General features: G+C 43.3%; 1 protein-coding gene across 1 annotated transcript in view; it reads left to right on the top strand.

Annotated features, from left to right (window-relative positions):
• RECQL3 (DEAD/DEAH box RNA helicase family protein) overlaps positions 1 to 12,225 on the top strand; it is a 91,717-nt gene that overhangs the window by 36,819 nt on the left and 42,673 nt on the right. Inside the window, exon 9 of the mRNA XM_086808434.1 lies at positions 122 to 210. Within this exon, the coding sequence (XP_086664560.1) occupies positions 122 to 210 (89 nt within the window). The remainder of the gene's footprint in view (positions 1 to 121; positions 211 to 12,225) is intronic.

Here is a 12,225-nt window from a genome sequence, read left to right on the forward strand (position 1 = left end):
AAGCCTAATCTTTTGCTTTTGTGTGTTTTAAAAACAAGCCTAATCTTTTGCTTGATAATTATTTGACAATTTTTGTTTTTGATCCTTCAGAGTCTTAATGGGTATTTTTCAAACTTTGCAGGGTTCAAGAAGATATAGTTAAGTCTCTTAGTTTGCATCAACCGACAATTCTCATATCGTCTTTCAATCGGCCAAATATACACTATGAAGGTATTTACACAAATCCTTTCTTTATGTGAACACTGAAGGTTGCTCTGTTTTGGGTTTACTCTTCCTGTGTACGGTAGTGAGGTGTCCCTCCCTCTAAGCTGCCTGTTGTCACGGGTGTCGTGAATTATGGACAATGGGCTGCCTGTAAGCTGCCTCAACTGACCGTGGAGGAATATGAACCAAGAAGCTCCGTATGCAATCCCAGGCTCGCAGAAGAGATCTCACCAAGGGCGAAGAAGGTGGTCTATGCTCTACATCCTAGAAGATGTGGGCTGTGAATCCATCACCTCCCCTAATCGGAATGCACCTCATAATCTGCTGCATAAGAAAGTCCTTCCAAGGCTCAATTGGAAAGAAATCCTCTGACTACCAGCTTACAAAGTAAAGCCTTACACTGCACCTCCGGGTCAATGATGTTCAATCTTCCCTCTTGCTTAGGCATAATAATAGTATCCCAAGCCACTCTCACCCTGGTTTGTACAGTGCCATCTAATCCTGACCAAAGGAAGTTCCAAATAAGCCGACGAAGCTGACCAATGCATCCCTTATGAACTACCCAGCACGACGTGATAGACCAAGCAGTCGCTATCAGCACTTGGTTAGCTACCAAGGCTCTAGAGGCCAAATCAAGCTTCCTGCTACTCCAATGCTGAAGTTTGCTTTTAATGCTCATGAGCATAGGGGCGAAGTGTTGTGTGGGCAAGATGTCAATGCCAACCTGACAACCAAGATCTCGTAGTGCATCCTCTTTCAATCCAGGTAATCCCACATCCAAACCCCAATTTGTTTGCGGAGTCACTAATTCGAAATCCGGCTGATTTTGTGCCAATTAATGGAGGCGCTTGTTGCCAAACAAAACATCTCCAAAGAAGTGCGGAAAGCACATAAGCGAGCCTCCAAGGCCTCTAAAAACATAGCACTATCATCTGCTAATTAGAGTCTAGTAACTCCTCTGTGCAAAGAGGCAGCTTGAGGCCTGAGACCCCAGGGGTAACTATGAGAAACCTGCACATAGCCTCTGCTACTCAAAGGTAGAGTAGTGGGGCTAAGGGGCATCCCTGCCTCATGGAGCAGGAATCTGAAAGCGCCCACCACACCCCCCGCAAGCTAAAATTGTGTTATGAGCCTCCCTATACATACATGAGACCCCTCTGATCCACTCCTAGGAGAAACCCATCCGTGCCATCGTGCCTTCCAAGAAGTCCCAATCCACTTTGTCATAAGCTTTTTCAAAGTCTAGCAAAAGAATGGCAGGGGGGGGTTGGCTAGATTTAGCCCACTCCACAACTTCCCAGAATGAAAAGATGTTAAAAATACTCACTCCTTGGAAGAAACCATTATGTGTATCATGAATAACTCTTTGAAGAACAGGCTGAAGCCTCGTATGAACTGCCTTCAGTAAGAGTTTGTAAGCAGAACCAAGCAAAGTAATGGGCCTCCATTGTCTAATATTGGTCTTATCCCCACCTTTCGGGGCAAGGTGGATAAGACCTTCCGTGATAAAACGGGGCATCATACCGGTACACCACATCTCCTGTAGAGAAGTAGTAATATCATCACCAATGTAATCCCAAAACTGTAAGAAGAAGGATGGAGAGAGGTCATCATCCCTTGGGCATTTTCCTTTCGAGAGGGCTTGCAAAGCATGTCTCAGCTCATCCTTTGAAAAGAGGGCATCCAAAGAGGCACACATATCATCTGTAACAAGCTTGGGCATGCGCACAGAGCAAGGTTTGATAAAAAATTGAGGCAATACTCCTCACCTTATTTGGATCAGTATGAAATTTTCCTTGAGAATCCTGCAAGCATCTCAAACTGTCCCTGTTGTGCATAGATCCATGTGCTGAGAAAAACGGGTTGTTGCATTTGTCACCCTCTGTGTCGAAAATGCTGGATTAGCATGAAATGCAAACTCAGCCCGCCTATCCATCGCCACCTGTAACTCAGCTCTAACGGTGGACAAAAGGTCTAGGATCCAAAAGGACGCAGGATGCTTCTCGTGCTCCCTCTGAAGTGCAGCCAACTTGCGTCTGATAGTTCGCTCCTTGTCTGGAGCCTCTTCTTTCTTGGCCAAGGTAACAGAATGATAGTGCTGGCTAGTTCTCTCTAGGGCCAAAACAAGCCTCTCCTGGGGGTGAGGAGGATCACAAAGCCTCCAAATCTCTTGAACCTCCAGGGAGGTCTCTGCATCCTGGGATGCGGGCACACGGTACACCCTTCTGCCTTCCAAGTTCCTTGATGCACAAGACAACCAGGCAATGATTTGATTTGGTAGTACCCGGCAAGATGGCAATAGAGCCTCCTCTATCCAGGCCTGAATTAGGCGGCTGATCGAGAGGTGAATAGTTGAGCTAGCACCTCCCCCCCCCCCCATAAACCCAAACCCCCCGGGGGTTTTTTCATCTCCTCCGTTTTCTTCCGGCAGCGCCCTCAGCTCGTGGGCTGTTTTTTCGTTAAGTCTTGGTCTCTTGCCCTCAAGAGGACTCCATGGCAACTGCTCTGTCATCCCCGACTGAGGCCACCTTTACTTGCTTATCTTTTTTTGAAGTGGACTTGCAGCTTCTTGCTACGTCTATTGCATCCCTAGAGGCCTCCACTCTGGTATGCAAGATTGTCAGTAGCCGCCCTGTGGGGGTTTTTTCGTCTTCTCCGTTTTCCTCCGGCAGTGCCCTCAGCTCATGGGCTGTTTTTTTGCCAAGTCTCGGCCTCCTGCCCTCAAGAGGACTCCATGGCAACTGCTCCGTCATCCCCGACCAAGGCCGCTGTTACTTGCTTATCTTTTTTTGAAGTGGACTTGCAGCTTCTCGCTACGTCTATTGCATCCCTAGAGGCCTCCACTCTAGTATGCAGGATTGTCAGTAGCCGCCCTGCGCATGGACAACTCAGAGATCTTTTTCAAGCTAGCTTCCTTGGTGGGCGTGTAAAGATCACAAACATTCATCCTCTGGGACGTGGCTACTACCAAGTTGGGTTCTACTCGCCAAAGGCGTCGGATTGTGTCATGCAGCTGAGCCCCGTTCCGTTGCATTGCGTACTGCCCAAGTCTTCTTTGCGCGGTGGCAGCACGGCTTCAACCCCGCATCAGACTCTCTCGCTGGCATTTCAGACTTTCCCATGACCGTCTGCTTCCCAGGCCTCAGGAAGGAATACCTTCCTCTTCTCCCGATGATTAGTGTTGCCATTGAGAGAGTGATGGAATCCCCACCACTGCCGCTTCGTCCCTCGCACAGGTGGTCGGGACTCCATCCCTCTGCATCTGTATCACCTCGCCGGAGATTGTGCCCCATGTCATATCCATTCCTTGCTTTCGGGGAGATCCCATCATTCAGCGAGTGGAGTACTGAGGCCTTCCTGGCCAATGTTTCATTTGCAGGCAGATGGGACACCTTGCTAGAGCTTGCCCCCGGCGCTAGTCAAAGAGACCGCCTCCGGTGCCGCCGCCCCCCCCCCCCCCCCCCCCCTCCCGGGCAGGTCCCCATTCAGAGCCTCACCATGAGGTAGAGAGAGAGGTAAGCCCTCAAGTAAAAAATATTACAGAGTTTGGGCAAGGTTTACAAGACTGTTTCAGTAGGTTTCAAAGTGTAGAAAAATTATTTCATCAACAATTTGACTAGCCCAAGACTCTTGAATCACGCGGAATCGTTCGGGATTTGTTTGAGGCGACGAGAATTCAATTCAGCCATTGAACAACGTCTTGTTCAGCTTCAACCAAGATCAAATTGTGGGAGAAAAACAAGATAAGTACTCATTTTTGCTTTATTTATTTACATCAAATAAAGTAAAATTTTATTTATCTACATCATTTGCACAAGCACTATGGCAGATTTGCCTATCTCGCCATCAATTCAAGAGCAACTCCTTTCTTTACAACATCAAATTGTAGAAGAAAGAGAGAAGCGTATTGAATTGGAGAGACAGCTCTCGAGTCGTAGACGCAAGCGTGACTCTTCGCTATCTTTTGATGACGAAGATGACACTATTCAAAGGGCTGTAAATGCTACATTGCAAGCACAAAGGTCACGAAAAGAATCCAAGATTAGTCGGAAAGCTTTCACATTTCAAAATTATGATGGAAAGAAGGATGCTAGGGTCATTTTAGCTTGGCTTAGTCAACTAGATGACTATTTTTCTGGAGAAAAATTTTCAGAGAGTGATAAGATTAAATGTGCAGTCAATCATTTGGTAGACAGTGCAGCTTTATGGTGGAGTGTGATAAAGCAAGGTCGTGACAAGCCAGACTCTTGGAAAAGATTTCAACGGCTAGTTAAAAAGCACTTTTTACCCTCACAATTCAAGTCCAAAGTTAGGCACCAATGGGACACTTTGCATCAATTGGAAAAGGAAACTATGTCACAGTATGTAGAAAAGTTCTGGAATACTTTATTACAGGTGCAGGTTGTGGATAGAGTTAATCAGAAGGATCAAAAAAGGAAGTTCATATCGGGCCTTAGATCTATCATTAGGGCCGATGTGAATATGTTTCGACCTCATTCACTATCTTCTGCAATATCTTTGGCAACTAATTCAGAACGTAAAAATGGTTTTCCTAAAGAGATTAAAGCACATGAGGGTACTTCTTCTAAACCATTTACTAAATCTTTTTATGCTTCAAAGAGGATGTATAAACCAGGTTATGACAAAGGTACCAATAAGAAAGTCAATGGTGGCAAACCGAAGACATCTCCTATCAAATGTTTCAAGTGCCACAAAGAAGGTCACATAGCACCGAATTGTCCGGAGCGTACCAAGAATTCAACACCAGCAGCAGCAGCTCGAGTCAATATGATTGAAGAAGACGATAATGAAGAGAATCATTCGAGCAAGAGGGTAATTCCGATCCAGATTACTCAGAACAAGAAGGTAAACCTCATGTTCATTCTTTGCTTAAAATAAAAGGAACGATAAATGGACATGAAGTTCTTATTTTGCATGATGATGGTAGTACACATGATTTCATTTCTGAAAAGGTGCTTAGAGCATTAAATCTTCATTCTTTACCTACGCACTATAAAGTCAAAGCAGCATTTACTGGAACAAAGTATAATTGCATGCAAGAGGTGAAAGATTTGGATTTATGCATCAAACCTTTAACAGAAAAGAGGGATTTCTTAGTTGCACCTTTACAAGGGGTAGATATAATTTTGGGTATGCCTTGGAGACACAAATATAATCCTATTATAGACTATGACACTCATAGCATTTCTCTAAGGAAGGACAATGAAAATATTATCCTCCAGTGTCAAGTCAAAGGAGAAATGAGTCCTTTGTTGAGTCACACTCAAGCAAAGAGAGCTCTAAGAAAAAGAGACAAGACTTATATGGTATGGGTTAACCAGCTTGATGCTGAGTTGGACACATCCAAAAGACCAAAGTTTGATCTTTTTATCTCCAAATTTAGTGACTGTTTCATGGAAGATCTGCCTCCAGGATTACCTAAGTCTAGGCCTGAGGATCATAGTATTGACTTATTGCCTGGAAATTCCCCGCCTTGTAAAGCTCCCTATAGAGTCAACAATTTAGAGCAAAAAGAAATCCAAAGCCAAATAGAAGACTTGCTAGAGAGAGGCCTTATTCGACCTAGTAGTTCACCTTTTGGAGCTCCAGTACTTCTTGTTAAGAAGAAGAACGGAACTTACCGAATGTGTGTAGACTATCGTGCATTGAATAAGATTACTGTCAAGAACAGATATCCTATTCCTAGGGTAGATGATCTTCTTGATAAGCTTAGAGAATCAAAGGTCTTTAGCAAGATTGACCTAAAGTCTGGGTATCATCAAGTTCGTATGACTCAATCTGACATTTTCAAGACAGCTTTTAGAACCCAAACTGGTCATTATGAGTTTTTGGTTATGCCATTTGGTTTGACCAATGCTCCAGCTACTTTCAGCCGTATGATGAATCGTATATTCCTTAAGTTTCAAAGTTTTGTTATAGTGTTCTTTGATGACATTCTTGTTTTCAGCAAGGATCGACAAGAGCATGAACAACACTTGGAACAAGTGTTCAATCTTTTGAGAGAAAATGAATTGTATGTCAATCCTGAAAAGAGTTCTTTCTTTCAAGAAGAGATTGAATACTTAGGTCATATCATATCGGCTGAAGGAATTCATGTAGATCCTAAGAAAATTGAGTGTATTGCTTCTTGGCCTACGCCTAGAAACATACATGATCTTAGATCTTTTCTTGGCTTATGTAGTTATTATAGGAAGTTCGTCAAGAATTTTGCTTGTATTGCTCATCCTTTGACTGAACTCCTTAAGAAAGCTACAAATTTCAATTGGACTGAAAAGCAAGATAAATCTTTTGCAACACTCAAGAATGCTTTAACACAAGCACCAGTTCTTCTAACACTACCTGATTTTCAAAGACCATTCTTTATAGTAGTGACTGATGCTAGTGACAAAGGATTTGGAGCTGTTCTTATGCAAGACAACCATCCTATTGCTTATCAAAGTAGAAAGCTTAAGCCTGCAGAGCAAAATTATAGCACTTATGACAAGGAATTAGCAGCAGTAGTGCATGCTTTGAAAATCTGGAAGCATTACCTAATGGGCTCTGAATTTCTTATCAGACAGACCAACAAAGCATTAGGCATTTGCTTACGCAACCTCTTATTTCAGATAGGCATATCAAATGGGCAGCTTTCATTCAAAGTTTCCAACCTATGATTCAATATCAACCTGGAAAAGAAAATGTTGTTGCCGATGCTTTGAGTCGAAGACCAAATATCAACAACATTTCCATAATTGAAAGTGAATCATTTGTCCTCATGAAAGAAACTTATGAAGTTGATCCAGATTTCTCTCAAATATGGATCAAATTGCGTGAAAACAATTGGACACCTCAAGGAAGTTATTCTCATAATGATGGTTATCTTTTCTTTGAGAAAAGATTGTGTATTACTCAACCTTACAGACAGCTTGTCTTGGAAGAGATGCATCAACCACCACTTGTGGGACATAGAGGAGTTTCCGCAACACTTCAAGTAGTTTCTCGAGAATTCTATTGGTCTCATTTGAAGAATGATGTAGCTAAATTTGTAGCTGAATGTAACATTTGTCAAACAATTAAAAGCTACAAAGGCAAAGCTTTAGGATTGCTTATGCCTCTACCTATTCCTGATAGACCATGGGAACAAGTGTCTATGGACTTCATTACTGGCTTTCCTACTACTTCCAGTCATCATGACATGATTTGGACAATAGTGGACCGATTTAGTAAGCAAGCCTATTTCATTCCATGTAAAAAGACACTAACTTCTCAGCAAGCCGCGAACATATTTGTTAAGCAAATTTTTGTTCATCATGGTCTACCCAAAGTGATAGTTTCTGATAGAGATTCTAAATTTTGTAGTCACTTTTGGGTTGCTCTTTTCTCAAACTTAGGCACTAAGTTAGATTTTTCCACGGCTTTCTATCCGGAATCGAATGGACAAACCGAAGTTACAAATAGCACTATCTTAGATATGCTTAGAGCCTATGTTTCCCAGCAACCTAGTGCATGGGATAAGTACATACACCTACTCCAATTTGCTTATAATAATACTCCTCATACTGCTACTGGTCGAGCACCATTTGAAATTATCTATGGAAGAGCATTGCCTATTCCGGCTACTAGACTCTCTCATAAGATTGAAGCAGCCGACCAATATGTTAGAGACTTTGATCGCATTCTATCTAAAGTGCGTGATTGTATTGCAAAAGCTCAAGAGAAGTATACATCTCAAGCAAATAGGAAGCGCAAAGATTTTTCATTTCAAGAAGGTGAATATGTACTTTTGAGAATTGAAAAACGTCGATTAAAGAGTGTGGAAAAATTCCCTGCAGTGAAGCTAGCGCCTAGATATTATGGGCCATTTAAAATCCTTCAAAAGATTAATGATATGGCCTATAGACTAGAGCTTCCATCTAATTGGAATATCCACAATTCTTTTCATATCCATCTCTTGAAACCTTTTCGAGGAACACTTCCTACTCACCCAACATATGAGGAACCACCTCTTATTGAAGGAGAGGAAGAAGTACTAGTTCCTGATGCTATCATTGACCAAGAGATAACAACAAAAAGGACAGGTAATCAATACTTCAAGTATCTTTTGATTTTCAAGAATCATCCACAAGAAGATGCTAAATGGATGCCTGAGAAATTTTTCCGAGTTTACCCTGAAATTCTTCATTCTTTTCAAACCCAGCAAATCCGCAATTGAGGACAATTGCAAACTCAAGCAAGAGGGATGTCATGAGAATATATTTTAAGTCCTCTAGAAAAATATTATTTATCCCCTCTTGAGTAATTTGGGGACGTCTAGATTACTCTTGCGTCATGCCGGCTAGGTTAATATCGTGGGTGACACCACTATAAATATTAATACGTGCGGTATATGACGTATGTTTGAGGCCACCTATGATTATTTCAGTTAGGTTTGTATGGCAGGGTGATTCCTGGGGTACTTACGCCTGGTAGTCATGAGTTGGTGATGATTTGTGCCTGTTTAATATTTGTGGGATTAATTTAATAATTAATTGGGCTTATATTTTCAGGTGATGAAGACTATGGGAATTGAAGAGTTTACTTTGGAAGAAATGTCTTGGTTCATCACATTTCATTTTTGGCAAGCATAGTAGCTTGTAACCTTATCAAATGATTTTTCCATTTTGAACTTTAGGAAAGATACATTTATTTATGTGGAATTAATTAAAGCCTATGGCTTTACCCTAGTCCCAATTTGACACTCTATTTTTGTTAAAGAAGAGTGCCGTGCTCTCTAAAAAGCACATCTTGTATATTTTGGGGGCTATGGCCTAATTTTGGTGAAAAAGAAAGCTTATTAAGAAATACTCTTGTGTGGGGAGAGGCCACGCACAAGAGGGGGGAAGATTGCACCCAATATGGTCTTTTTGGAGCTAAGTATTTTTGTTTAAGTGTTTAATTTTTCAATTGATTTGATTTAGTTGAAGCTTACAAGCAATGGTTTTTATGATTGAATTAATTCTCTACTTTTCCACAATCAATTCCTAGAATAAGATTCCGGTTGCAGGCTTGCACATAGGCAGCTACCCCCGTAGGTTCAGGAGAGAGCCCTGATAGGGATCTGGGGTAGAGATAGGCTCAACATTGACATCGACTTTGCTATTCCTTAGGAGTGGCTGGCTCTGATTCCAAACCCGATCTCCCACTGTGGCTAGGCATGTTATTCTATTGGCAGTCCATGGAGTGGATGAGGGCTATGGTTTGCTCACTTTTTTTATTGGTCCCCATGGCCTTAGAAAGATCCGAGCCCCCCTTGGAGAATTTCAGTGGTTGCACCTTACAGAGGGTGAGGGTGTAACCAGACGGGAACTCGGATGCAATAAATAGACACTTCAGATGCCAAACAAAGATATGAAAACGCAGCGGGAATAACCATAACAATATCAAAACATTGCATTGAGCCGAAACGGCCGGCCCCCCGTAGGAACAACGGCCGGCCCCCCGTAGGAACAACTTTATTCCACGCACAGGAATCAAAGCACAAACTGTTCCAAGAACCAATAAGAATCAACAGCCCATTGCGGTGTCAAACCCAACACCGAACTCTGTGCCTTGAAAAAGGCTCTCAAAACAGTACCAGGTCTCTCCAAAAACAGTCCCGGAAAAGCTCTCCAAAAACAGTCCCGGAAAAGCTCTCCCGGAAGAAATGGCCCAGTTGCTATACCACTGTACAACCTGAGCAAAAGAGAGAGAAGCACCCGCCCGACCACTATACCAGTGTATGGCCTGGACTTCAGGAACAAGAGAGAGAATGCCAAACTGCTGCCCGCCAGTCGCCTAGAAGAGGGAGAAGGTGGCTGTCCATGTTGTATAGCGCTGCTGTACATGCTGTACAACATTGCTGCACCTACTATACGGCTTGTACCAGCGCAAGAGAGAGAAGGTGAGTTGGCCGGCCTGTTGTCCACAATTTCGAGCACAAGAGAAGGGAGGGACTTGCTGTCTTCAATACGGTAAAGAGAATGTGGGGGGGGAGAGAGAGCTTGAGTTCCTTGCAAGCAAAACACACACACACACACACACACACACAAGAGAGTGCAAGACACGAGAGATGGATGGTTGAATTTTCTTCTATCTTCTTCTCTTCTCTACAACCATATAACTAAAAGATAAGAGTATATACATAAAGGGAAAGTACTCTCCTACAACATACAAAGTGGTTGGTAGCCAATGAGGTGATAGCTCAAATGGTGAAGGTGTTTGACTAGAACCACAAGGTCCTGGGTTCAAAACCCCCCTTGGTGCTTCCTCAGCGGCATCGCCTATAGATGGATAAATAAGGGCCTACGGGCGGCTGTCTACGGACGGTGAAATTTAGTAACTATGGAAGGATCTTGAGCCAAAGGCCAATTGGAAAAAAAGAAAAGAAGTGATTGGTCTATAGTGTGAATCCAACTATATGAGCTGGCTCTATAACTATGCCATAACTCTAGTACTCCAAAGTGGCTGTCACAGCGCCTGTCATCCACTGGCGGCATATCAACCATAATTGCACAAACCGTGCCAGTGACATAAGTGTTGAAGCTATCACCCAGGCGGGTCATCAAAGTCCGCCGTAGCACTAGTTGAGCTCGATATCTCAACACTCCCCCTTGAGCTCAACTCCACACACTGCACTCCAAGTAAGCTCCTAAACTTGTGGAGTTTCTCTGTGCCCAATGCCTTTGTGAAGATGTCAGCAACCTAATCCTCTGTGCTGACATATATCAGATCTACATCACGTGCTAGAACCTTCTTCCTCACAAAGTGATAATGCACCTCAATGTGCTTCGTTCTAGCATGGTATACTAGGTTACTAGCCAACTGTATGCTACTCATGTTGTCACAATAAATGACAACTGCCCTATCCACGGGCTCACCCATATCACCAAGTAGCTTCTGAAACCAAGCTATCTCACAAGCTACCATAGCAGCACCCCTGTACTTTGCCTGTGTACTTGACAAGGCAACTGTTGGCTGCTTCTTATTGCTCCAACTCACAACACTCCCAAATGAGAACATAAAACCACTGGTAGATCTCCTGTCTGCAACACTACTAGCCCAATCAGCATCTGTGTACCCATATAGCTCTATCTCTATATCAGCCTTATAGAAAAGTCCGTAATCAACTGTGGACTTTATGTACTTGAGAATCCGTCTAGCTGCATTCAAGTGTGGCTTCCTAGGGGCTTGTATAAAGTGGCTCACAATGTTAAATATTAATAGTGATTAATGTGGGAATAAACAAGTGCTAGGTGGTTGAGTAAACTAGCATTGAATGTAAGCCTTAAATAAAGCTGTGAACAACCGCTAGTATGTATAAGTCTCTTGTGTAGGAGCAGCCTCTTAAAAGGCTTATGTGGTGGCATCATACTTAGAATATTTGGTGGAATCTTATTTAGCATATGTGGTGGCATCAAATCAAGCATATTCTTAGAATATCTAATGAGGTCTCTCATATAAAAAGGACCTACTTGTATAATGAATTTATGCTTTCCACTACATCTTGTACTCCCACTTTAGTGCTGTGTTGATTATCTTGTTAATTATCATCTCATCTCCCTCTTCTCCTCACTCTATTGTGTGGTTGCACTATTGACATTAGCCATCAATTGGTATTAGAGCTAGTAGTGGAGCTTTGTGCCCAGATTCCGCTACCGTCTCAGAGCCAAGCGCCACCCATCTCCGCGGTCCCAGAGCTAGCTGTCGCCCGTCACCAACGATCCAAAGCCAGTTGCCGCTAGAATTTGGGCGGCGCTCGTGCGCAGCCAACCACCGCGCAGGTGGTCAGCTCGTGGCCGCCGGTCCAAGTGTCGTTTCTGCCTGCGCCGTCACCTGTCCACCCAGCTCTTGCCTCCGTTCGGCTGCTGCCTGCGCCTAGTTTTGCCGGCTTAGCTCCTGCTACGCTAAGAACTGCCGCTAGCGCCCACCTCCGCCTCCTCAACTGGTTGCTCAATTGGTGCTACGCTCAGACCTACAAGGGCCTCAGCTTGCTGTCCGCCCACA

The sequence above is a fragment of the Cibotium barometz genome, chromosome 14 (genome assembly GCF_041138505.1).
Source record: "Cibotium barometz isolate CiBa-2024 chromosome 14, ASM4113850v1, whole genome shotgun sequence".
NCBI lineage: Eukaryota > Viridiplantae > Streptophyta > Polypodiopsida > Cyatheales > Cibotiaceae > Cibotium > Cibotium barometz.